General features: G+C 48.6%; 2 protein-coding genes and 1 long non-coding RNA gene across 11 annotated transcripts in view; 1 reads left to right on the forward strand and 2 right to left on the reverse strand.

The window, feature by feature from the left end:
* Positions 1-11: 11 nt before the first annotated feature.
* LOC141514093 (uncharacterized) lies at positions 12-3,637 on the reverse strand. Its single transcript, XR_012475946.1, has 3 exons — positions 2,697-3,637; positions 1,320-1,455; positions 12-814 (listed from the first exon to the last, which is right to left on the reverse strand). It is a non-coding gene; the product is annotated as an uncharacterized LOC141514093 (long non-coding RNA).
* On the forward strand, positions 1,517-20,406 carry CASKIN2 (CASK interacting protein 2). Of its 2 annotated transcripts, none has more exons than XM_074224586.1 (20): positions 1,517-1,850; positions 2,864-3,447; positions 8,939-8,990; positions 9,603-9,700; positions 10,354-10,499; positions 10,602-10,697; positions 11,068-11,198; positions 11,317-11,425; positions 11,772-11,880; positions 12,135-12,229; positions 12,506-12,767; positions 13,106-13,230; positions 13,429-13,489; positions 13,587-13,678; positions 16,091-16,201; positions 16,301-16,402; positions 16,619-16,757; positions 17,205-18,644; positions 18,749-18,971; positions 19,149-20,406. In XM_074224586.1, the coding sequence occupies exons 2-20, from the start codon at positions 3,354-3,356 to the stop codon at positions 19,240-19,242; spliced, it is 3,579 nt and encodes a 1,192-aa protein (XP_074080687.1). In that variant the 5' UTR covers positions 1,517-1,850; positions 2,864-3,353; the 3' UTR covers positions 19,243-20,406. The 2 variants fall into 2 exon arrangements, with proteins under 2 accessions (XP_074080687.1, XP_074080688.1); XM_074224587.1 differs by having other exon boundaries at positions 13,109-13,230.
* TMEM94 (transmembrane protein 94) overlaps positions 20,366-26,569 on the reverse strand; it is a 50,070-nt gene continuing 43,866 nt past the window's right edge. For all 8 annotated transcript variants that reach the window (XM_074224584.1, XM_074224581.1, XM_074224579.1 and 5 more), the window contains 11 exons: positions 26,451-26,550; positions 24,301-24,409; positions 23,818-24,007; positions 23,382-23,459; positions 23,029-23,114; positions 22,639-22,720; positions 22,139-22,287; positions 21,893-21,987; positions 21,661-21,754; positions 21,311-21,481; positions 20,366-21,169 (listed from right to left, as the gene is read on the reverse strand). In XM_074224584.1, coding sequence (XP_074080685.1) covers positions 21,097-21,169; positions 21,311-21,481; positions 21,661-21,754; positions 21,893-21,987; positions 22,139-22,287; positions 22,639-22,720; positions 23,029-23,114; positions 23,382-23,459; positions 23,818-24,007; positions 24,301-24,409; positions 26,451-26,550 — 1,227 coding nt within the window. In that variant the 3' untranslated portion in view covers positions 20,366-21,096. The remainder of the gene's footprint in view (positions 21,170-21,310; positions 21,482-21,660; positions 21,755-21,892; positions 21,988-22,138; positions 22,288-22,638; positions 22,721-23,028; positions 23,115-23,381; positions 23,460-23,817; positions 24,008-24,300; positions 24,410-26,450; positions 26,551-26,569) is intronic.

Genomic DNA, 26,569 nt, shown 5'->3' on the forward strand with positions numbered 1-26,569 from the left:
CCCATCCCCACCCCACCCCACCCTATCCCTAGCCGCACGTACGAGTCTGCCTCCCGGCGCGCTCTCTGGGGCTAAAGAAGGACCGGTGGCGCCGGGAGTCCGGGGGTGGACTGGGTGGATAAAGAAATGCAGGACCTTGGGGCACCCGAAGCGTGTCCTGGGCCGCCCGCACCTTTGAGGAGCTAAAACCGCGCCGGAACCCAGGAAAGAAACTGACTCAAGCAAGGTAAGGCGGATTGCTAGATTTGAAAAATATTCGAAAAATATTCGAATTATCTTCTAAAGTAGACGCGGGAAATTCTAGCACTGAATTTTGGAGGGATCTCAATCTGCCTTCCCTTAGTCTTAACCTAGGAATATGGGGGTTGGGGGCTGTTGTTGGGGGGCGAAGAGCTGTCCGACTCAGGATAGTGCTGAAAATGAAGCTTGCACGCGTCCCCTCCCTACCAAGTGTCCTCACACTTCCACAGTTCACAGCCCCAAACCTCAAACTGTAAATGTTCTGAGGGCAAAGTTGTCTTTTCCTGAAGATTTTGTTTCTAGGGCGGGATAAGGAATGAACTAGGAGAGTGCCTTAAGCTGTCTTCTGGCTGGAAACTAGTCTTGTACCGGACTAGGACTTGCCAGCCAACTCACAAGATTATGATTTGGAGTTGGTAGGAACTTAAAAGGGCATTCATTCAATCCGAAGTCCGGAAAGGAGAAGCGATTCCTCTAGGACCGTACCGGTTAATGGAGTAGCAAAACTCGAATTCGAATACAGGGATCCCCGGCTCTGAATTCAGTCTTTTTTTCATCCCATCCCATCCCATTCCTCGAGTGAAAAGCAAAAGAAACCAGAATCTCTATCCCAGAATTCCTCCCTCGCCCCCGCCTTTCCAGAGCTATTCCTAAACACGTTTTAGGGGTTTGGGGGCAGTCCTTCAGGGCTCCCTGGTTCTTAAATCACAAAGTTTGACTGATAAAAACTACAGGACGGTCTCAGGATCTTCCGCGAGATGGAGCCATTGCCCCGACTAGACCCATGGGGCAAGACTAACTGAGTAGCCACAACTTTCTAGGGGTGCTTCTGGGCCCCGGAGGAAAAGGAAAGAGTCCCAGCACTATTTCTCTCCCATCCCATATTTTCCTGTCTTTGTGCACTTTTCTTCTGACCCTTTTGTGTCTCAGTTTGGTGCCTTCTGCTCAGGAGGTTAACACGGACCCCAGCCTCTCTCAGTCACTGGAGGAGTGGTACTGGGACTGGGGTTGATGGGGTTGGGGGGGGCGGGGGGGTAACGAAGGGAGAGGGAGAGCGGAGGGGCCGAGACGCGCCTCACCTGCGCGCATGCGTCTTGTCTGGTTCGGACTCCCAGGGTCGGGCTGGGACAGGAGCGAGGGGGCGGGGCCGACGGGCTGAGTGACAGTCGGTCGGTTTGGTCGGGAGGCCCCTGAGCTCCGGAGCTCCAAATCCGGCTGGAAGGAGAGGAGGGTGTGGGGAGGGGGATGGGCGGGATTTCCTGCTGGAGGCGCCTAGCCGGCCGCGGAGGAAGAGAAGGAACAGAAAGGAAAGGGCCGGCGGGACCTGTGCTCTGGGGGAGCCGGGGGGCTGAGGGGGGCCCCGAGGACTTGAGCCGGGCAGCTGGACCTGGGAGCGGTGAGACCGAGGCCCGGGACTGAGGGCGAGGAGAAGCGAGGCTGGAGGAGGATACAAAGTAACTTTCCCTGCGGGAGAGGCTGCTGCCCCCACCGCCCGACTGAGGCTCCCGTCCTGTGCCCTCATCCCGACTTCCCGCCCGCCCGCCGCCCGATCCTCATCCAGTCCTGGCGGCCGCCGTTTGCACTGCCCCGGGCATTGTTTCTCCTCCCGGGTAAGGGGCTCTGCAGGGGGAGCGGGGATAATGAGCCTCGCACCCAGTCGCGGGCGCCCTCTTGCTAGATAGCTGAGATTTCAGTCCTGGAAGCGGGATGGGGGTGAAGGTATCCAACCTGCTAGAGCGGTGAAGGGTGAGCCAGAGGCCTGTTTATTGGGGGTGCCCTCCCCCCAGCTTCGGGTGGGTACTGACGTTGGCATATTACCAGTTTGAGAGTTTAGAATTGGGATCCAGGTTGAAAGGTAGGGGGAGGGGAGCAGTGATAGCTTGCCTCTTCTCAGTCTCAAAAAGGAAACTTTTTTCTCCGCCCCCCCCCACTCCCCAAATACACAAGCAGGAATGGGTGAGCAACAGGTGTCCAAGCTGCTCTGTCCAATAATTCAGCGCAGCCTTCTTCCACTCACTTAGATTCTTTCGGAGGTCACAATCCTGTCCTGTGTTCTCCTCAGAGCCCAACTTTCCGAAAAGAACCCTAAAATACCTAGCTAGTGAACCCAGACCAACTAAGGAATGGGGAATCGGACGTGCCTTTAGAGAGCAGCCCAGGATGTGAATGGAGCATGGGAGTCCTTAGTTTCTGTCAGAGAAAGTCAACTCCTACCCCCTGGGACTCATGCCCAGAGCCCTAGGCCCCCTGCTTTCCACACCAAGTCTGTGGGTGTTAGGAACCCAGGGTTATGGGGAGGTGCTATACCATAGTCCCTCTCCTGCCCCAAACCTGAGATACTGCCAGATGCCCCATGGATATGTGACTCAGCCTCCCCTTCCCAGAAATCAGTGCTTCCTCCCATCAACTCAGCACCCCCACCCCTTCCCACTTTTTTTTACATCATGGTTACTTACCTCTTAACCATCTTCACAAGCTGAGTCCCCCTTCTTCATAACAAAGCAAATGCCATTCTGAGATTCCTTGAAGTTGTCCTGGGATGGCCATAATACCCAGGGGGGTGCTGAATCTCTGGCTCTTGGCCTTCCTTAGATCTGATACCTTCTCTCTTCAATTTCTTTAGGCCACAGCAGAAGATCTGAGCCTTCCTCTCCAGCAAAGAGACTGCTATTGTTGGGGACAGAGACAGACCCCATGACCTGCCAGAGGGAATGCTGGCATTTTTCAGGTTAAGCGCTGGGGATCCCGTGCCAGGCAAGGAAGGGTGGCGTGGCCAGTTCTGGCCCATCCCAGAGTTGTCAGAAGCCGCAAGCTGGTCTCAGTCCAGATCTTCACACATCCCACGCGCCCTCCAAGATTGGTTTTCCTGTTTGTGGTAGCAACTCTCTGAGCACCTGGAACCAGGACCAGTCAACTGCTGACAGCCAGCCAGCCACCCACCCAAGGGCACCACTCCTCCTTAGCTGTGGACTTCCATCCTCTGGACTTTTAACTGGATTTTTTTGTCAGACCTTCTGAGGAGCTGGGGCATGGCATCTTGAAGTCCAGGATATCCAGGGCCATCTCCCATTCTCCGTGCCCGGCCCTTCAGAAACCCAGCCTTCTAATTCAGAATGGGACGGGAGCAGGACCTGATTCTTGCTGTGAAGAATGGGGATGTAGCTGGGGTGCAGAAGCTGGTGGCCAAAATCAAGGCAGCTAAGAGCAGTGAGTTCCCCCTGTGTGACTGGAAGGCTGCCCTTTCCACAGGGTTTGGGGAGGGTAACCTTGGGTGGAAAGTCTTGTATTTGGCAAGCAGGGAGGGAGGATTGGCTGAGATACATCACTAATTGGAGAAATTTGGGAGTCATATCTTATTCTAAGTAATGCCATTGAGAGGGAAGGAGAGCTTAAACAGGGTGAGGGGAAGAGGAAGAATCCCATAGTTCTTAGAGACACTAAGCTTCCTTGTTTTGTGGCCAGGACTAATCTTAAAGAAGTCATTCCATTAGTAGTGTTATCCTTACTGTCCTGTGGTAGAGATAAGTTGGGAACAGGCCCAAGAGGATTCATGACTTTGGGAGCTTTAACTCTCAATGACCCAATCTCCTGTGTGGTAGCTCCAGACTACCTAGTGTCCAGAGCTAATACTTTAGGGGAAACCCCAAGTTGTTGTTCTGTCATTTTTCATTCTTGTCTGATTCTTTCTGACCCCATTTGAGGTTTTCTTGGTAAAGATACTGGAGACTGGTTTGCCATTTCCTTCTCCAGCTCATTTTACAGATGAGGAAACTGAGGCAGATAGCTACATGACGAGCCCAGGATCACCCAGCAAGTAACTGTCTGAGGCCAGATTTGAACTCAAGATCTGATGCTTTACCCACTTCATACCCACTAGCTGTCTCCACCTTGTTTGATCCTGAGCTTAGAGCAATGAGGTTATTGTTGGCATCAACATATTTATTTCCTTTCATGGAATGTGAGCTTCCAGAGAGGTCTGGAATGATTTTAGGAGGGTAGAGCCTTGGAGAACTTACTGGAACAGTTCTTTGGGAGTTGGGTTAACCCCAGGCCCCAACCTCCAGGAGCAGCATCTATAACAAGAGTTTTGAGTATTCTGCACATATTGCCTTTGGTTAACTTTTCTCTGAATCAATCAGCAGGAATTTACTGAGTTCATACTATTTGACAAGCAGGGGCAGCTATGTTGGCACTGTGGCTAGAACACCAGCCCTGGAGACAGGAGGACCTGAGTTCAAATTTGGTCTCAGACACTTGACACTTACTAGCTTTGTGACCCTGGGCGAGTCATTTCATATCTGGCCACTGGATCCAGATGACTCTGGAAGAGAAAGTGAGACTGGTGACTTTGCACAGCACCTTCTCACTCAAATCCAAGTCACAACAGCAACATTGGGCAAGCCTGTGCTGCATCTTTAGTTAAAAAGACCTGAGGGGTGGCTAGGTGGCGTAGTGGATAAAGCACTGGCCCTGGAGTCAGGAGTATCTGAGTTCAAATGCGGCCTCAGTCACTTAATAATTACCTAGCTGTGTGGCCTTGGGCAAGCCACTTAACCCCATTGCCTTGCAAAAACCTATAAATAAATAAACAAACAAACAAACCAAAAAATAAATAAATAAATAGATGAAAGGACCTGAGTTCAATCCTGCCTCAGACATTAGCTAGCTGTGTGACCTTGGGCAAGTTTCTTAACTTTTACCTCAGTTTCCCCACCTGCAAAATGGGATTGTTGTGAAAATAAAAAGATTATATTGTAAAATGCTTAGTACAGTATATGGCTGTTATATAAGTACTTTCTATTATTATTATTATTATTATTATTAAATATAAAAATGGTTACAATATAGGAACCAGGGAAAGAAATGTTGGTCTAAAGCTGAAGGCTGTCATGCCCTTCCCTGTTACTGTGGTATATTGATTTGATTATTTTCTCTGAGGAAGAGTGAAAAGCTTGAGGGAAGGGTGGGCGCTTGAAGACTAGGCTTGTTCACTGTGGGACAGGGAAGAACAAGTCAGGGGAAGTCCAGAGATAACCACATACTTTTAGGCTTAAGTCTTGCTGAGCTCTTGGGGTCTGCAGACTGTGTGAAAGGGTGCCGCTCTGCCCTACAACCTAACCCTCTTTGCCCGTGCACTTATTTTTTTTCCTCCTCTGTTGTTTTTGGCCTCCTGCCCAGCCTGGCCTTGATTGAGCTGCCTCTGTCCTTTCGGTGTGTAAGAGTACAAAGTGAGATGGGGGGGCGGGGGTAGGCACCCTTCCCCCTCCACATGATTATTTATTTTAACTGCCTGTTGGGTTAAGCTGGATCTAGGGTTGGTGTGGAAGGGTCATCAGTGAATCTGGGGACTCCACTGTCACCTTACTTAGGCCAGGCCCTAACTGGGCATGGTGGTAGGTAGCCTGGCTACCTACCCTCTTTTCCCACTGCTGGCCTGGATTCCAGATGGACGAGTGAGAGAGGTCTATCTCAGGCTTCATAGGGGTATATCCTAGCCTCTTCTAGGACAGTGTGCCAGACCCTATGATAAAGGCTAGGGTTACAAAGAAAGGCAAAAACAGCTCCTGCCCCTCAAAGACGTTACATTCTACAGAGGGAGACAGGATTCAAACTATTTTGGCCTTGATTGGGATGTGTGTGTGCATGTGAATGTAAATGGAAAGTCAGTAAATAAGCATTTATTAATTAATTACTATGTTCCAGGCACTATGCTAATGGTTGAATATATAAAGAAAAGCCCAAAACAATCCCTGCTCACAAGGAGTTTATAATCTAATGGAGGAAACATCATGTAAATAGCATACAAGCTTTATTTATTTATTTATTTTCCCAATTATATGTTGAGATAATTTTCAACATTCATTTTTGTAAAGTTTTTCCCTCCTGCCATTCCCTCTCCCAACCTTGATATAAGGTTATACACCTATAATCATGTTATACAAATTTCCATATTTGTCACACTGTAAAAGGAGAACAAAAAGGGAAAAACCAGGAGAAGGGAAAAGCAAAAAACAAAATTAAAAAGGTGAAGATGGTAGGTTTGGATCTACATTCAGATTCCATAGTTTTTTTTCTGGATGTGGCTGTCCTTTTAGGAACAAACAAGTCATGGATATACAGAGTAGACAGAATGTAACCTGGGTCGCAAGGCATTAATGCAGCTAGGCAGGACTGAAGTGGGTAGAAGTGAGGAAAGTTGGGGCTTTCTTTAGTTTTATGCCCTGGAGTTTGGGGTTGAGAGGGAACCATGAAAGGAAGGCAAGAAGACCTGATCTCTTCCTCCTGGGGCCAGAATTTCCCAGCTACCTGAGGTGGCCAAAAGGAAGGCTCTCCTACAGGAACAATGCCAGTTGCCAGGATGCCGAGTGAGGGCTTGACCTCATTCTGAAGAAGTAGAGTGAATGAGGCCTCTGCTCCCTCCCCTGCTGGGGATTTATTTGGTCCTTGTTGGTCCTATCCTCCTTAACCCCATCTTCTCCTCTAGTTACCTTTACTCAAATGGAGTACTCTTGGGGTGACAATATAAGTGCCCCCCCTCCATCCTGCCTGAAAATGGGGGAAAGGAGCAGGTGGCCCAGAGGAGAGGGGTGGGGTGGCCTGACCTTGCCCCTGTCCCTCCACTTATTCCTCCCCACCTACACCCCTTCTATGAACTCTTTCCTTTTTTAATCAGAGGAAGGGGAAAAGCATTTCCTGGTTCCTGGAGCCAGGATGGGGTTTGGGGAAGAAGCACTGAGCTCATATCCTGTCTTCCCAGGCTAGTCTAACGCTCCACACCCTGTGTCACCAAGGGTCCTGAGACCCCTAAGGGGAAGAGGGATTTGGGCAGGGCTACCCCGGGGAACATCATTCCTTCCTTGGTACTCTCCTTGTGGTACTCCACCCCCACATGGTAACAGTTTCTCCTCTACACCTTTCCGGTCATTGTTCTGGCCTGGCTGGAGCAATCCAGCATGACCTGGCCCTTGTTCCTGTTCCCAACCATAAGTCTGAATTTTTTTGCCATTCCCCAGAGGGCAAGTGTTTGGTTTCTCTCTATGTGCCAGTAAGGAGCTGAGGAAAGTCTCCTGTCTCTCCTGGCAGCTTCTGCTCAATGGGAGTCATAACCTCTAAGCCCTAACCTTCACCGCTACCACCCTGGTGACTGGGGTTTAGCACTGACCAGTGATGAGCTGGAGATACTCTCTTATTTGTTTCCTATGAAGTTGTCAGAAGAGGAAACTGAGGACTAGAGGGACAATTCCACACAGTCCAATTTAGCTTTTTTCCTCTTTTCAAATATATTAATTATCAAACAACCTCCCTTAAATTCTCCCCGGTCTGACTCTCATGTCTGCAAAGCCTCTTTGGGGAAGTCTACCTTACTTCCAGAGATAGGGAGCCCAGGGGAGAAACTATGCTGCCTCTTCCCCACATTACCCTATGCCACTCCCCAGTTGACTTGGCTCATCACTAGTGGAATGACAACCTGTCCTGCCTAGGCTGCAGGGGCAGTTAGGGGGCCCAGCTGGGACCTAGGGGCAGGCCTAGACCAGTGTGCTTGGCTCCTTGCCTAGGCCTGGGGTGGGCCAAGCTTCCTCCCTGGTAGAGAGGGAGAGCTGGTAGGAGAAGGGGCCTTCTAGGTACTCAGATCTCTGATAGATCCCTCTTTGGTGGTCTGCACAGTGCTCCTTTTCCCCCTTCTCTCCCAGGTCAAGTCACACACAGACGACACAATTACACCTCTCATCTCTTTCTAGTTCCTTTAAGAACTGGGATGCGCCAATAGATTGTAAGCCACTTGATAGAAGGACATATGTATTTGCAAGACCTTCCTCAGTGTCTTGCACATAGTAGTTAACTAATAAAATATTTGCTTGAAATGAACTTCCAGCCCAGCCCCAACATGTGACCAAGCTGGGGGGCATCTCAGTAATTATGGCAACCAAAGAGAGTTCCCAGGGCTGAATGGCATTTAACCCTATGGCTAGAGATTGTTGCTGGGGCCTAGGATGCCCTAAAGCATGAATGGCATTGCCCTTCCATTGCTAAGCCTTAGAACTATCATTATAGACCTAGCGTTTTTAAACTTTTCTTGTAACATGGTCTCTTTTTTTGACATTCTGGTGAAACCTCAATTCTATTGAAACATTTGTTACAGTATTAAAAAAAAAACACTTCATGGACCTTTTTGACCTTCTGATGAAACCTATGGACTAGAACCCCATACCCAAGGTTTCTTTCCCCCTCTTCTTTGCCAGTTTCAGCAAGAATGTCAACCATGTGCTCCATGGGCTTATTTAGCATAGGGCGCAGCTTGCTGGCAGTGCCACCTCCCCCCACACACCCCCACATACTCCATTGTCCCTATAAGAAGAAACTAGGCTTGGGGATTGTGAAAAATTGAAGTCTTGGGCTGCTCTGGTGGTTCCTTGATTTTGAAGAGCAGGGTGTCAGTGGGAAGTGGGTCGGGGGCCATGGGACTTGTGCTTTCCTGTACACCAAGAGGTCAGTGCCAATCTTTGCAGGACTGGCAGGGTAAAGAGAAGTCAGCCTAGAGGAGCGGGGGGGGGGGGGGGGAGAGAGAGAGAGAGAGAGAGAGAGAGTGTGTGTGTGTGTGTGTGTGTGTGTGTGTTTGTTTTGGGGCAGGGAATGGCAGGGTGTACGGTGGGCTGTGGAAGGGCTCAGGCCCTGACCTAACTTTGTCCCCTTCCCTCAGAGCTCCTCGGCTCCACTAAGAAGCTCAATGTAAACTACCAGGATACAGATGGGTGAGTGAGCACAGTTGCTTTCCCCAGGGAGTATGTAGTTGGAAAACTGAGGCAGTGGGTAATGGGAATTAGGAGACCCTAAGGGGCCATAGCTTTAGATTGCCTAGATTTCTGGGATCTGAGGAAGACTGGGGTGGGAAGAAGGGTATCTGAGTGGGTGGGATAGGGTCATACAGACCCACAGAGCTTGAAGGGATGTGACTGGGTGGTCAAGGGGCGGAGCTTTTCATTCTCTAAGAGGGTATTCCTTCAGGTCGGATTCCTGCTGGGCCCCCTTTTCTCCCTTCCTAGGGTAGAAATCCTCAGGCTCCGGCTCCCACGGCCCCCTCCTCTGGGCCCACTGAGAAGGGGGGAGGGAGATGGCCAGACAAACAGGCCTCTCAGCCCAGACAGTGAGCCCTTTCATTCAGCCGGCCTCTCACTGCGCTCCCACGGTGGGGGGGAGGGTGTAAGGGGGGGGAAGAGAAGGGTGAGGAGGGGAACAGAGATAGTCCAGCCCTCCCCTACCACCCCATTCCCTGGGTGGTTCTGGGGCCCTGTGAATGGATTGGAAGAGGCCTAGGTTTGGTGGTGGGGTATATGCTAAATTTTGGACCCCCTCTGCTCTCTCAGCTTCTCGGCTCTGCACCATGCAGCCTTGGGGGGCAGCCTGGAACTGATGGCATTACTACTAGAGGCTCAAGCCACAGTGGATATCAAAGACAGCAATGGTAAAAACTTGAAACTTCCCATCCTTCCTGAGTACCCTAGCCTGGGCACACTAGATTCAGTAGGCAGCTGTGGTGAGGTTTAGTGGAGAGTGCACTGGACTTGAAGTCAGGGAAGACCCGAGTTCAAATCAGCCTCATTTTCCTCAATCTATAAAGTGGGGACAGTTATAGGAATGTTCTTGTGAGAATGCAATTAAACCACATAGTTTATGCTATCATTATAGACCTAGTGTTTTTATGCCTTTCTTGTAACATGGCCTCCTTTTTGACATTCTGGTGAAACCTGAATTCTATTGAGACAGTTGTCACAATATTAAAAAAATATCTCATAGACCCTTTTGACCTTCTGGTGAAACCTATGGATTTCCTCTCAGAATAAATTTTTAAAAAAATCATGAAATAAAATACATAGGATTACAAAGCAAAACTATTATTGAAATATAGTTATCATAGGATTTTTTTAAAAGCCAATTTCATGGACCCCAAGATAAGAACTCCTGTTCTAGGCTGATTCCCACCAAGCCACTATTTTTCAGTCTCAGACACTTCTCTCTAAACCCTGTGTCTATGAGGGTGTTGAACCCAGATAATCTCAATAAATTGTGCCCCTGCCAGTCTGAGAAGTCAGCTTTGGTCTGCCCTTCTCCTTGCAGGTATGCGTCCCTTGCATTATGCAGCCTGGCAGGGCCGGCTGGAACCTGTGCGCCTGCTCCTCAGAGCAGCTGCTGCCGTCAACACCGCTTCCCTGGATGGGCAGATTCCACTACACCTGGCGGCCCAGTATGGGCATTATGAAGTGGTGAGTGAGTTCAGGAGATGGAAGTTTTCAGAAGTAGACACCATATCTAGGATAGAGTGGGAAAGACCAGGACTAAGTGTTCACTCTGTAATCCTTCTTCAGTCAGAAATGCTTCTGCAGCACCAATCTAACCCCTGCCTGGTCAACAAGGCAAAGAAGACCCCACTGGATTTGGCCTGTGAGTTTGGACGACTCAAGGTGAGGCATCCCTACTGCCCCCCCCCCCCACTATATCCCAGGTGAGGCATCCCCACCCCCTCACTGTATCCCAGGTGAGGCATCCCCACCCCCTCACTGTATCCCAGGTGAGGCATCCCCACCCCCTGCCCTCAACTGTATCCCAGGTGAGGCATCCCCACCCCCCTGCCCTCACTGTATCCCAGGTGAGGCGCCCCCACCCCCCTGCCCTCACTGTATCCCAGGTGAGGCATCCCCACTCCTCTGTCCTCACTGTACCCCAGATGGTGCTCTGGATATATTGTGGGAGGGTAGAATTTAAATGATCTTGGGGGCAGATATTTCTGAGACCTAAAGGGAAAGGTCCCTGACCTAGGCATGGTACCCACAGGTAACCCAACTACTTCTAAATAGCCACCTGTGTGTGGCTTTGTTGGAGGGTGAGGCCAAAGATCCAAGTGACCCCAACTACACAACTCCACTGCACCTGGCTGCCAAGAATGGGCACAAGGAGGTCATCAGGTAGCTCTGGCATGGCCCCTCTGCTTCCTCACTTGCCCCCTCCTGTGCTGCCTTCCTCTGTCTCCAACTCTTCCCTCGCCCCCACCCCCCCCACAATCCTTCGCCTCTCCTTCTGCAGGCAGCTGCTGAGAGCCGGGATCGAGATCAACCGCCAGACGAAGACCGGTACCGCCCTGCATGAGGCGGCGCTCTATGGGAAGACTGAGGTGGTGCGCCTGCTGCTGGAGGTAGGCATGTGAGCCAAGAGAAGGATGCCCTGAGACACACAAGCGGGCGAGGGCATTCCTTCATTCAGCAAATGATGATTGAGCAATTGTGTTTCAAGGACTGAGGAGGCGGTGGCGTGGCGTGGTGGGTCAGGGAGCAGTGAACTTGGGTTCAGAGCCTGCTCCCAGATGCTCACTTACCTCCATGACCTTGTGCAAACCAGCTAACTGCCCCTGGCCTCCATTTGGGTCATGGCCCCAAGTCCCTCCCAGCGTTTGACCTGCCAACATCATAGCCAAATGAGGAGGGTGGAGATAGGGGAGAGTTGTGATTTCAAAAGGTATTGATGCACAGTGGTCATCACAGGGTGGGGTGGACGTGAACATCAGGAATACATATAACCAGACAGCCCTGGACATCGTCAACCAGTTCACCACTTCCCAGGCCAGCCGAGAAATCAAGCAGTTACTCCGGGGTGAGTGGGAATGAGGTGATGAGAAAGTGGGAGCTCAAGCTGATTCCAGACCTTAGATGGGGTGAGAAGTCAGCATGGTTAGGATTTGGGGGTATCAAGTCCCTGAAGCAGAGATCCCTGGGAGGATTTCACTTTCGGCTTTAGTTTGGAGCTTGGGAAGGAAGATTGAAGCTTGTAGTAGACTGGGAAGGGGAAGGAGGGCCTAAGTGGGGAGATGACCCCAGTAATGTCGTCCATCATCTCTGTTCTCTCAGAAGCATCAGGGATCCTGAAGGTCCGGGCTCTCAAGGATTTCTGGAACCTCCATGACCCTACTGCCCTCAATATCCGGGCTGGAGACATCATCACGGTGAGGGACAACCCACAGTGTGGGATGGAGGTTGAACTAGATGGCTGTCAAGGTCTGTACAATAACTCACAGCATTATTGTAAGGATCAAGTGAGATAATTTATATAAAAGTACTTTTTTACAAACCCTGAGGTTTTATGATTCTTTAGAGAAGGGTCAGAAAGGCTATAGGACATCAGAGGTGTTAAGGAAGATAGAGATCTGGAAAGGAGGGGGTCTGTGAACCTTGTGTGATCCCCAAGTGCTGCTGAACCACTTCTCCATGCATGTCTGCAGGTTCTTGAACAACATCCTGATGGACGATGGAAGGGTCACATACATGAGAGCCAACTGGGCACTGACCGGGTGGGATACTTCCCACCAGGCATTGTTGAAGTAGTCAGCAAGCGGGCTGGAATCACCATACCTCGGCCCTCAACTGGCACTGTACCCCTGCGCCCAAATTTTGCGAGGACTCCTCAGCTGCCAGCTGATGACCCTTTGCACCCTCTCACCTATAGTCAACTTCCTCGGGTTGGCATTAGCCCAGATAGCCCAGGTAAGTCTTCTGTTTGAGGGCTTGAAAACTGGTTCTAACCCATTCCTTCTAGAATCCTTTTGAGGTAGCATGGTATATTGGGGGTAGGGAGATCTGAATTCAAATCCCAATATTCTATGTGACATTGAAAAAGTCAGCTAATCTCTCTGAGCTGTAGTCCCTTCATCTGTCAAATGAAAATAATAACAGCTCCCAACTCACAGCATTATTGTGAGGGTCAAGTGAGATTAGTTATATCAAGTACTTATTACAAACCCTGAAGTTCTCTATAAATTTCACCTCTTCAAAGTTGCCAATAGTGCCAACTGAGATTCTCATTCTTTTCCTCCTCTTCCCAGCAGCCAGTGACAGAAACAGTGTGGGCAGTGAAGGGAGTGTGGGCAGCATCCGCAGCGCAGGTAGTGGTCAAAGTTCAGAGGGCACAAATGGACACAACACTGGCCTCCTCATCGAGAATACTCAGGTATGGGGCTGAGTCCTTGGGCAAGGGGGTCCTTAGCAGCAAGTACCTACTCTCAGCATTTTATATATAACAGAAAGGGTACTGAATTGGAATTCTTGACCCAGCTTTGGTTCTTGGACTAGATCCAAGTTCCTTCCAGCTATAAATCTGTTCCCATACCTATCCCCATAGCTCCTGACTTTTGCTGTCCCCTTACAGCCCCTGACCCCTACTGGAGAGGACCTGTCTCTACCTGGTCTGCATCCCACATCCCTGCCAGGTGAGGAAGGTTGGGGTCAGGGAACCCTAGAACTGGCAGGAGGCTGAGGTGGTCGGGGCTGCACTCATCGTACTATTATCTCACTTGCCTCCCCCAGAAAGTTTGAGCCACTGGTCTCTGACAAACCAGCGCCCCAGGGAACAAATCTTCAACCAGGATGTGAGACCAGAACAGCTGCTGGAGGGGAAGGTATGACCCTATTTGGGAAGGTATCCTTTACCTCTTAGACCTTGGAATTAGAAGAGGGTGGATGCATCTAGGTAAAGACTTTTCTCTGAGTTGTAATCAGAGTTAGGTTCCTGGATAAGGACATAATGAGGATTTTGCCAGGGTGTGCTTCATCCTCTGGGTTCTCCAGGTAGCTCAGAGCCCTTGACTTGAACAGAGGCAAGAACCAAGGCATCCAATCCATGGGCTCAGTTTAGATACCACCTGGTTCTAACAATGATGATTGCACTACTCTCTTCTGGTTTTCCTCCTACCTCTCCAACTATTCCTTCTCAGTCTTCTGAATCTCCACTCCATGCCCACTAACTGTGGGTGTACCTCAAGGCTCTGTCCCTGGACCCTCTTTTCATCCAATTCTATATCTTCCATTACCATCTTTGTGAAGATGACTTCTTGACCCACAGTAGTGCGCAGATGAACTGAGGCAAAGTAAAATCATTAAAAATTATTGACATACAATAAACCTTGTAACTTTTTACATTGTTCAAAAATTTTGAAGGTTCCCTATGTCCTCTTTTTGCTGCAGTCACCTATTTTCCATGATTTGGCAGTGTATTCACAGGATTTTAACCCACATCTGCAATTCATCACGAAGCCACACATTTATTACCATTGGATATTAAGTGTTCCTTTGACAATTTCCCAAATCTATCCTTGATTATTGCCCATAAGTTTTCTTTGGTTCTTAAATCTAGCAATCTCCCAGACAACTGAAACATGTTCTATCCATTAACCTTTCATGATATGGGACCCTAAATGAAAGTAAATTTCATTAGTAAATCACCTCCATTTTTTGTATTGTCTTATTCATAACATTTTAGTATTTTTTAACTGCTCTTTTTCTGTTTCTCCAACATCAAAAAGCTTACATTGAACTATACAGGAATTAATAATAACCTCTTTGGCCGCCAGGTCCCTCTGAAGGTTTTCACTTATTTTTCTTAGGTGTTTGGCAATAGTAGTTTGTCAGTACTTGGCACTGTTTTTACATTTTCTGCTGCAGTTTCCTTTCCTTTCTACTATGATGTAAAAATCCTGTTTTGAAAGATTTTTGAAATACTTGACATCAATAATCATTGCAATATTTCTAATTATCACTGAAGTGTGCTCTTTAAAAGCTACAACTTTAGCACATTTCCTTGGAAAAATCACAGAATTAAAAACACAACAAATAATGAAACATGTATGGCAGGCATGCCCATCAGGCATCTGACAAGAGAAATAATGTTTGAATGGTATTTGGTCAAGGTTAGTGTTGGGAGAGGCACACACACACCTGACTATGGCCATCAGAAAAGAAAGCATCAAGAAAACCGAACAAATTATTTGTCTCATAATTTGCCCTCCATCATATATTTCTGGCCTGAGTCTCTCTCCTAAACACCATATTACTAATTTGCCTATTGGACAACTCCAAATGAATGTCCAGTAGGCACCTCATCTCCTAAATAGAGTCCCTATCTTCCATTCTAAAAACTTCAACCCTCTTCCAAACTTCCTTGTTAATTTTAAGTCCACCTACATTCCACAGTCACCCAATTTAATTACCTTGGCATCATCCTCAATTCCTTATTCACATCCTACATATCAAATTAATTACAATATCTTGAAATTTATTTTTTCCCTAATATCTCTTGAATACTTTGCTTCTTCTCCATTCATAAGGCTAGTTCTTTCATGACTCAAACCTTCACTATGTTTGACCTAGAATATTAGATCTCCTGTCTCCCTTACTCAAGCCTTTTCCTACTCCAATCTATCCTTCACATAGTTTCTAAAGTAATTTTCTTATCACAAAAGTCATACATCCCTCTGCTCAAAAAATTCCAATTTCTCTCTGGGACCTCAAGAATAAACTTTGACATTTAAATCTCTTCAATACCTGACCTGGTCCTACCTTCTCAGTCTTTAAGTCCCTTCTCAAATTCTTTCATTCAGTCATATTGCACACACTGCTCCATCTACTTCCTCCTTATCTTTGACCATCTTCCCTTCCTAGAGTGCAATCCAACCTCCCCTTGATCTCTTGTAATGTCTGATTTTCCTTTGAGATTCAGCTTAATTGCTACCTTCGGTGAAGCCTGTCTTATACCCAAACCCATCTCATATTCACTTTATCTATATTATTTATCTGTTTATATGTGTACATGTTGTCTCTCCCATTAAAATAAACTCATTGAAGACAAGGACAGTTTCAATTTTATCTTTGTAGATGCAGCATTTAGCACAGTGCCTAAGTATAAATGCTTGTAGATTAATTGATTGACTGGGTATAGGACAGAACTAGCCTTGGGCTGCTAGGGGAGAGAATCAAGGCACAGAGCCTCTGAGTTATCTCCCTTCCTTTCCCTTCCCTTTTCCCTCCCTCCTCAGGATGCTCAGGCTATTCATAACTGGCTGAGCGAGTTCCAGTTGGAAAGCTATACCACTCACTTCCTGCAGGCTGGTTACGACGTGCCAACCATCAGCCGAATGACGCCAGAGGTCAGTGCTGGTGGGGAAGGGGAAGGGGAAGGGATAGAGAAGAGCCAAGGTAGGGAGGTGCCAAGTAAAGAAGTTAATGAACATTGCTCCAACTCCTAGGACCTGACAGCCATAGGGGTGACAAAGCCTGGGCACCGGAAGAAGATAGCTAATGAGATCACCCAGCTTAATATTGCAGAATGGCTCCCTAATTACATCCCGGTGAGTGGTTAGTTAGGGTCTTCTGGGTATTGAGTCCACTTGGCCTCATGCTTCATGGAGAAGCACAGTCCCTGCCCCCTTCCATCATCGGCACTACCCTCACCAGGACAGATCAGACACTGGTGGTCACATACCCAGGGCTGGATAGTAACCCCACTCCTGGACTCTGGAGTAGGTTCCTGTTCTGAAACCTGGAGCTGATGGTCACTGTTGCAGGCGGACCTCCTGGAGTGGCTGGGGGCACTGGGGCTGCCTCAGTATCACAAACAACTGGTGAGCAGTGGCTATGATTCCATGGGACTGGTGGCCGACCTCACCTGGGAGGAGCTGCAGGAAATTGGAGTCAATAAACTTGGTAAGCATGGTGAACCACCACTTCTAACTCCTAGCCACCCCAGGGACCTCCATCCAACCTGCCACCTTCTCTGATGAGTCTGTCATATTGCTTTGTGTCTCTCTGGAAGCAGCTGGGGGAGGGGAGCAATCAGGGCAATCACTCTTCCCTGGTGGAGTTCTGGACTTGGAGTCAAAATATCTGGGTTCAGGTGATACTCTACCACCTTATTAAGGTATATGATCTTGGGCTAGAACATCTTCATCTGTGAAATGGAGATTAAAAACACCTGCCCTGGCTCTGACCTCACAACAGTTAGCATTAATGAAATCAAATACACATGACAGTGCTTTGGAAGTCATAAAACACTAAACACACAGTAGGGGTTCTTATTTATTTGAGTGACTAGATTGGGAGGGAGGGACCCTGCGATCCTCTCAGCTTGACTTCCTCTGTCTTCCTCTTCAGGTCACCAGAAGAAGCTGATGCTGGGAGTGAAACGTCTGGCAGAACTTCGACGGAGCTTGCTTCAGGGAGAGGGCCTGGGGGTGGGTGGGAGGCGAGTGGCTGGGGGTCCAGAAGTAATGGCTATTGAGGGGTTGGAGAATGGTGATGGTCCTGCTGGACCCCGGCTGGTCACCTTCCAAGCCAGTGAACTCAGTCCTGAGCTACAAGCAGCCATGGCCAGGGGTACCCCGGAGCCTCTGACCTTGCCCCCAACCCGTTCTCCTAGCCAAGAGAGCATTGGGGCACGTTCTAGGGGTTCTGGGCACTCTCAGGAACAGCCTATCCCTAGATCCAATACTGGGCATCCCAGTCCCCCACCAGAGAGGAATCTGCCAGAGGGTAATGAACAACCTTCTAGCAAGGATACACCCTCCTATATGCTTATGCATCCCCACAGTTCACCCCCAAGTCCAGCTCCTATGCCACCTTCTAGTGCCCCCCGGGGCTTCTCCTACCTGTCTGCTTCCCCTTCAACTCCTCCTGACCCACCCCGACCCAAACGCCGTTCTCACAGCTTGAGCCGCCCAGGATTGACAGAAGGGGAGACTGAAGGACAAGTAGGTAGTGCCTTGGACAGCTATGCTACCCTGACCCGGCGCCCTGGTCGAAGCACCCTGACCCAGGTCAGCCCTGGCTCTGCTCTGACCAGGGGAGCTCCCCGTAGCCAATCCTTTGCCTTACGGGCTCGCCGAAAAGGGCCCCCACCTCCCCCTCCCAAACGCCTCAGCTCTGTCTCTGGTACTACGCCAGACTCTCTTCTGTCTGGTGGGAGCCCAGGGCCTGAAGAAGAAGCCGGAGCAACCCGGAGACGCACACTGAGCGAACCAACTGGTCCTTCAGATCCACCCAGCTCTCCTGCACCTTCAGACACAGAAGAGGAACGGGGTTCTGAAGGGACATCCCGATCCCGAGGCAGCTCTGGTGAGGGACTGCCCTTTGCTGAAGAAGGCAACCTGACTATTAAACAGCGACCCAAGCCCACTGGGCCTTCAAACCGTGAGGTCCCTATTCCCCCTGGACTTGACTTCAACCTTACAGAATCAGACACTGTCAAGAGAAGGCCCAAATGTCGGGAGAGAGAGCCACTGCAGACAGCACTTCTGGCTTTTGGAGCTGCCAGTCCTGCCCCAATCCTCTCAGCCCCACCACCGTCACAGCCCACCACTGATTGCTCAGCAGCTCCCCTACCTGACTCCTTGACTCCCACCCCTTCAGTTCCTGGCACTAACAACTCACTGACTCTTAATAGCACTACATCTCCCCTTTCCACCAATACCTTGACTCAGATTCCTGGTCCCCAGTTACCTGGGTCTAGCTTGGAGGACTCAGTGGCCACCCAACAAAAGGTGGAGATGAAATCCCCAGCTCCCGCCTCAGCCCTCATCAAAGTGCCAGTAGGAGGTAAGAGACTGCCTGCCTAGGGGTGAAAGGGAGGGTTGTTGGGGGTTTGTGAGGCCCTCTTATTCCTATTGTAATCCAATTACAAACCGGCTTTTCCTTCTTAGGTACATCTCCCAAACCTGTGTCAGTGGCTTGTACACAACTTGCATTCTCAGGGCCAAAGCTGGCTCCCAAACTTGGGCCTCGCCCTACCCCCCCACCAAAACCTGAGAGTGCGGGAGCACCCGTTGGTGCTCATGCCCAGCAGAGGCTAGAGCAGACCAGCTCCTCCCTGGCAGCTGCCCTCAGGGCAGCTGAAAAGAGCATCAGTACCGAGGACCGAGAAGGGTGAGACATAGGGGAGAGGAAGGGATCGGAGTAGGGACAGTGGCTAGAATAATTAAATATTAGAAGCAGCTACCCACCCCCACTCCTTGAACCATCTGGAGAAGCAGGGTGACAAATTCTACAGGATACAAATGAGGTTTGTCACGACAATGACCCTGTCCTCTCCCCTTCCACCAGCCTTTCTCAACCCGGCAACTCCAAGCATATCTTGGATGATATCAGCACCATGTTTGATGCCTTAGCTGACCAACTGGATGCTATGCTGGATTGAACTGAAGCACGGATCTCCGTGAAAATGGAGTGCAAGGTGTCTTGGCAGGAACACTTCTACTCCAGCAAGGAAGAAGTTAACCATCCACAGGGAAGGGCTGTGGCCTCGAGAAGCAGGAGCAGAATTGGAGTGCTTCTTCCACGCTGCTCTTCTTGTAAGCTAATACCTGTCAGTACCACAGCTCCACCCCTGAACAACCCCCAGCCGGAGGGGCAAAGCAAACTTGTTGGAGCCTGACAGGCTCCGAGGCCCCAGCTCCTGCACCTGGCCTTGTGTAATCTGACCTGATAGCCCTGCCCCCTTGGACACCGCCTCTGGTAAAAGCTTCCTCTCCAGCTTGTCAGGGACAAAGGCCTTGTGGTATTTTGTTCCTGCTTATTGCTATCATCATTCCCAGCCATGGTATCCTGGGAGGGTGCGGAGACTTTTTCTCAGAGAACAACTTGGGCATATGGATGACTGGAAGGGGGATGAGAAGAAGAGATGACTGGGAGTCAAGTTCAACTTCTAACCTATCTAGGATGAGTTTTCCTGGCTATCCCAATGCCCGCTCCCAGCCAGACCTGTGTGTGTGTGTGTGTGTGTGTGTGTGTGTGTGTGTGTGTGTTGTGTAGGATATGTAAATAGGCTGCCCTGGGTATTTCAACGGGGCATGGAACCTAGAAACTATGAAGAAACAACCAGGTGCCCATCAGCCTCCTTCCTGCTCTCCCCTTACCCCTACTGCTCTGACAAAGCTGCTGTGATGTAGGGTGGGATGCCCAGCCTATCACGGGCCTGGTGTTACAGGCCAACTTGTGTGTAATTCCAGATTTTTAAGCAGAGAGAAAGGTTTATATTTTAAATGAAATTTTCTCTATTAACAGGCAGGGAGGGGTCATTGCTGCCTTAGACTGAGAAGTGCTCTCCTTAGGTCAGTGGCCCCCTCTGACCATTAACCCCTTCCCAACACTAACTTCAATGAAAGACTCATTCCACTTGATGCAGTTGTACGTTTTCAATCTTTCTTTGCCTCTACAGCTACAGTTTCTCCTCGATATGCACTCCTCTTCCTGGTGTCACCTATGAGCATATTCTCTACCAGGCACCTCTCTATCCCCCCCTTAGAGACCAGTCAATGACAGCAATTTACAAGTTTTAATACAAATGGAGTTTTTACATTCATCTCCAAAAGGCTCATTTCTGATAGAAAATATACACCAGTAAAAACACTCTCACAAAGGAAAGACATTGAAGGAAGGGCCAGGAACCCTGCCTGCAATGGCATCCAGCTGTTAGGGGTGTGGCCAGGGCTACTCTCCATCATCAGTCCCAGGGAAAGGAAGCCCCCTACTGCAGGCTCCTCTGTGAAAGTTTGGGGAGGGCTGGAGGAAGGCTCAGAAGCCATGCCCCAGCCCTAGGAAGACAAGGTTAAGGGAGGGGGCTGTGGCTACTATCCTCTGTGGAGTCAGGACCAGAAAATGAGACCCAAATTCTCCCATATTCAATATCACCACCTAAGGGGAGCTGAGGGTGATTGCTTAGGTGAGACAGAAGGCCCTTACTGTCTGGATCTGGGCCATATGGCTCAGCAGAGGGGTCCTTTCTGCAAAAGTGCATTTCATTCAAGCTGAGCCCCTACTGGGCTCTAGGACTCTTTCAAAAGCATGTGGTAAAGGGAGACATGGAAGACACTAGGGTCTAGCAGGAATAGGTAGGAAGGCTTGGCCATGGGCCCTGATTGCTCCGCCCAAGGATCATCTCTCCAGTAGTTGCAACCTGAATCTTCAAGCATACAGGTGGTAGGGGGCTGGAGGGGACAGGTAGAAGGTCCCTAGGAAGGCCAGAGGAACATGAATGATTGTGTCCAGCAGCTCAAAATGGGGAGTTCATGCCAAGTTTAGTTTCAAACTGTAGTTTCTGCCTCTTCTGGTATCGAACCCGGACCCTGATGGCACCAAGATAAACAGAAGGTCAGCACACAGAAGGAGGGCATGAAAGAAGGTGGATCAAGTGACAAGTAGAGAAAGACTTGGGTGTTCCATCATGAGTTAGGAACAGAGGGGGCTTGACCTGGCTTGCTCCTTACCGGATTTCATGCAACTTGACGATTTCATTAGTGACCACCACAAGAATGAGGGAAAGGCAGCCCAGTAGCCAGGTTATCAGGGGCACATCTGCCAAGCCAAAGTTAATCCTGCTGTCCCTGTTTGTCCAGAGCTGCAAGTCCACAGCTGTCTGCATGAGTTGCCCCAGAAGCCTGACAAAGGTAGGACCAAAGATGTAGAACTTGTGAGGTACAATCCTCACCAGCATCAATATCTTTCAATGGGTAAGAGTATCATACTTGTGTAACCCCAGCTGATCCAGAACCCAATTCTCAACTTCTAACAAAAACCCTCCAGGACCCCTCCACCAAATCACCTGCCCCGTACTCACACCACAGGCACCGTTATGGTCCACCAGAGGTTGGAGAAGGGGCTCTTTCTCCACAAGGGCTTGGTACGATGCACATGGGTGATGGAAATGAACACTGTTGAAAAAGGGTGACAAAAAGAGCCTCAGAAGCCCCTACTAGTCCCCAGGGGACTCAGTCAAGGAGACTCCTGTCAGTCCTCTGGCAATACTGGAGGGACCAGGCCAGAAACTCTCAGGGGTCAGGGACACTCACCAGTATGGAGGACGATCAGGGCAGCAGTGAGTTTCTGGGCCAGCAGAAGCCCATTGGCAAATTCATCAAACCAATTTGGAGCTGTCTGACTTTTTCTGTCAAATAAGAAGGAAGCACAGCTACAAACCAGGGCAAAGGAGGTAGATGGTAAGAAGGCAAAAAGAGAGTCCTCTTAAAGTAAATGGACAGGGTGTCCCCTTACAGAAAGGATTACCAGCCATGTAGGGGGTGAGTGCTGCAGCCTACCTGCTCAGCATGATAGAGAAACATTCAGTACAGTTTCGTTCCCGGGCACGCTCACAGAATGTCTGCAGGATGAGACCAAAGCAGATGAGGCCTGAGCAAATGGTCAGGCTAAACTTGAGCAAGAAGCAGAGGAGAAAGTAGTGCTGGGTCTGTGGAAAAAGAGAGGACCACTCCAATCAGCCAATCCCACCCTTTCCTGCCCAGCCCTGAGCCAACCTAAGCCAAAGAACAGTCTGCCAAGTACATGATAAGTATCTTCTATGATGGCTGAATGATGAGTAAGAGCATCCAATGTCCATTCCCCCCACATTAGACATTTGTTGATCCAGGGAGACGGTTAGGTACTGACCAAAAGAGGGATTCCACCCCCACCACACCAAAGATCTTATCTCCAGATGCTTCCATGTTTGTCCAATCTACTCTACATCAGCACCTGTGAGGGCTATGGAAACCTAGGAGTCTATTGAAACCAAGTGGAAAGGAGATATTGCCTCACCTACCTTTTTGGGAATGGAGAGAAGATTCTTTCCAGTAGCTACAGACATGACAGAGCTGTGTGGAGGCTTTCCTAGTAGGGAGACACTGTAAAGCAGAAAGCAGGGTCAGGGAGCTCCCTGGAGCTATGCTTCCCTGATTCATCCTGAGGGATGATAAGAGATAGAGACCAGGCCAAAACCTCCAGGAGAACAGGGACACTCACCATCCCACCTGTTCAAAGGCATCCCACAAGGGGAAGGACATGAGTCAGTAGGAAGATGGAATGAGAAAATGGGGAAAAAAGTTCCCAAAAGATGCCTCAGAGGAACTGCCCACTGTAAGTGGTTCTTTCTGGATCCCATGCTTCCTGGAGCATATTTAGCCCCATTTTGGGATGCCACATGATTTCTTACCTTAGAAGGGGATAGCAGAAACAGGACAGCCACAGGATGTCAGTGGTGCCCAGGAGTGGTGGCAATTGAACCAGGCAAGAAAGGAACTAGATGGAGGAAAATTATCCAGAAGGAAGGATTAAAGAAATAAGAAAGGGGTCAAACTTTCAGGATTTGCAGCACTACCCCAACATAATTTGGCCCAGCTGCTCTAATTTGCTGTAAAGAGAGGCTCAAAAAGGTTTGGGAGGGAGGTAACAGGGGAAATGAAAGTACTTGGCCAGGCATCCACAACTATAACTGTCCTTACTCAGCCCTCTATTTTTCTCTAAGGGATCAGAGGGGCAAGGTCTATTGCCTTGCCCCATCCTCACCTGGATAACCACCAGAGTCAGCTGGCATTGCAGCAAAAAGAGGAAGCACTTGCGGATGCCATAGGTAGCATGCCGAGCCTGCAGAGATAATCAGATCAGACACCTCAGTGGGAAGGAGAACTGACAGGTGCAGGAATCAATCATTATTTCAGCTGTTCCTTGGTTCCTTGGCTTGTCCTAGGCTCCTCTGGGCACATGGTGGAAAATGTGAATGAGAGCCAAGATGACAATTGCCCCGAACAACAACATCATTCAACAAAAACTTGATAAACATTGCTACACCCTGATGGCACAAGATGAACAGAGTGGTTAGCACATAAGAGGGCATGAAAGAAAGTGGATCAAGTGGCAAGTAGAGAAAGTCACTTAACCCCATTGCCTTAAGTAAAGAAAGATGAAAATTAATGAGGACTCCTGTGCTGTCCTGAATCCTCACCTGCTCAATTAGACGGATGATACTGATGCTCTCTTCCTGTCGAAAGGCCATTGAGCATGCCAAGCTGTTGAGCTGCCCTGAGAGCTGTAGCGGGGAGAGGCCATCTGAGGCCTGGGCCATGCTAGTGCTGGTGGCATAGCCAAAGGTCTCCCAGGAACAGCGGGATGGATATAGGGGATCCAGAGCAATGCTGCTTAGTTAAAGAGAGAAAGAAGACATTAGGAACTAGCCTACAAAGATTTGCTGTTTCCTAGCAAGATTTTGGGTCTAGATCTTTACTTTAATTCTCTGGCCACTTAAAGTACTGGAAAACACAATCCAAGAACAGCCACAAGACATGAAATGGGTCAACATAGACACATTCCTCTCCTTTCTAAGACTTCCCCTCATTGCCATAACCAACAACCCAAACTACCAGTAGTCTCTGTGGGAGACAGGGGCCAACCCTTGGGATCATGTCCCAGAGCTTTGATTCATCCGGACCTGATATCACTCTGCAAGAAGAGGCAGCTATTGCGCAGGTTGGCAGAACTACCCAAGCAACATGTCACCTCTCCATATTCTTGCATGATCTTAATCATCTCACACATGGCTGGGGGAAAAAAAAAGGTAGGAAGAAACAGTCAAAAATAGACCTGGAATACTTTTTCACAAAATCCAGCACTGGATACTATGACATTCATTCAAAACATACTCTTCTATCCCAGGTCAGAAAGTCTAGGAGGAAGGGAGCAAGTAACCCATAGCTCTCCTGGAACCAGGCATACATACTTACTGTATATACCCCTCCTTATCATATTACTATATTTGCTCTCTAACTCACAGCATTCCAAGTTGTAATGTCCCAAATCTACCAAAACATCCTCCCACCTCTGCAAGCTGATCACAAGATGACCTGGAGTCTAGGGGTCATTTAAAAACTGCATTCAAGTGGTCAAATGTATCACAAAGAAGGGGGGAGTAGCTAGGTGGCACAGGTAATAGACTCTGACCTTGGAGTCGGGAAGACCTGAGTTCAAATTTGGCCTCAGATACTTAATTGCTTAGCTGTATGACTTTGGCAAGTCACTTAACCCCATTGCCTTAAGTAAACTTTTAAAAAAAAGAAAAGGGAGGAAAACTAAGTAAAATTAAAAATGAACAAGATGAAGTCACAACAAATAAAAATTACCAGAAGCCTACTATACATAGATGACAGTAAAACTAAGGATTAGCAACAAAAATTAGCAAATCAAATAGAAATCTTGAACAGTTCAAATTCCAAAAAAAAAAAAAAAAAAAAAAATTGAACTAGTTATAAGGAATCTACTAAAAAAAAAAAGGAGGAGAGAGACCTTGATCCAGAGAGATTTCTATCACACCTCAAAGAACAATTAATATTTATACTATGGAAAATATTCTCAAAAGTGAAAAAGAAAACATTCTAACCTAATTCCTTTGATGAAACAAATGTAGTACTAATATGAGATCAGATATGCTTTGATTCTTTTTTTTTCATGTATATGTCCAAGAAAGTGGGCAGATGAAGAAGCTTTAGAACTTCTCTGCAGCTTGAGATTTAACCTCATTTGAATTGTTACTTTAATGGGGAAAATTGCTTTAGCAAACCTGCAAGAGGAAGAATGTCTGGTGGGTTTGGGAGTTGGGGGTGGGTGGGGAATGAGGCTGATCTGCTTCCTTTCCTTAGCTAACCTACTGAGGAGGGAGAAAGGAGGGTCCTTTCATCCTACAACAAAAACATTGTTGAGGGCAGCTAGGTGGTACAGTGGATAGAGAGCATGGACCTTGGAGTCAGGAGGACCTGAGTGCAAATCCAACCTCAGACACTCAACAACTGCCTAGCTGTGTGACCTTGGGCAAATCACTTTAACCCCATTGCCTTAAAAAATAAGTAAAATTGGAGGAAAAAAAAAACACTGTTGGGGAAACCACAGCAGTGTGGGGAAATGAAATTAGCTCTCTTTAGTGAAAAGGGGGTCCCCTTTCTCCAATGTTTAAAATAGACTTCAGTGGAGAAAATTTCTTTTTTTGGGTGGGGGGACAAGAAAGAGATTGCCCCATCACTCCAGATGTGGCAGCAGGTGTGTATCCTGTTCAATGGGTGTGGGACCAGGAAGCCTATAGGATGTGAATATGGCACAATGGCCAAAGGCACTTGTATGAGCTCAATGCATCTGCTGGTGAGCTGAGACAATGACAATGAGACAAGTGGAAGGACACGGAAGGAAATTTGATTTCCCCCACTTCTCTGTGGCTGATCAGGCTTTGCCTCTAGCCCAAGTTGGAAACCCCAGATCTAATTACTGACTCAACCAAGGGATGCAGAGGGAGGTACAGTCAAACGTCTTCCTCAGACCCTCTAAGTGACCCTTCCGTGTTTCCCTCAGATGTAAAACTTGTTCAATACCTGCCAAATCCAATAAGAATTCCAACGAGGCAACCTCATCTTTTACTATCTGATCAATAGTCAAAAAAAATTACAAGTAGCCTAGCTCCCCTAGCCTAGTCCCAAAAGTGACTGAGCACTGCCCTAGCTTTCTCCAAATCCTTAAAAGAAAAGCTACAATCCCAGAAGAATTTAGGATGAGGGGTCTGAGGGAGACAGCTTGAGGTGCTCTAGCAATGAGACTCACTTTCAGGGGTGCAGTCAGTAAAGAGGGGCACCAACAGAGGAACATTATCGATATTCTGTAAGTGTGGCCGTACTTGGTGGATACCCCGAGGCAGCTTGGCCTGCAAGGTAAAGAAATAT

The sequence above is a fragment of the Macrotis lagotis genome, chromosome 2 (genome assembly GCF_037893015.1).
Source record: "Macrotis lagotis isolate mMagLag1 chromosome 2, bilby.v1.9.chrom.fasta, whole genome shotgun sequence".
Taxonomy (NCBI): domain Eukaryota; kingdom Metazoa; phylum Chordata; class Mammalia; order Peramelemorphia; family Peramelidae; genus Macrotis; species Macrotis lagotis.

Excerpts from the sequence above, each read along its gene's own strand:
- CASKIN2 (XM_074224586.1), top strand. The coding sequence starts at position 3,354 with ATGGGACGGGAGCAGGACCTGATTCTTGCTGTGAAGAATGGGGATGTA. Across the intron at positions 11,881-12,134 it reads AATCAAGCAGTTACTCCGGG|AAGCATCAGGGATCCTGAAG; the intron begins GTGAGTGGGAAT and ends CTGTTCTCTCAG. Across the intron at positions 18,645-18,748 it reads CATCAAAGTGCCAGTAGGAG|GTACATCTCCCAAACCTGTG; the intron begins GTAAGAGACTGC and ends TTTCCTTCTTAG.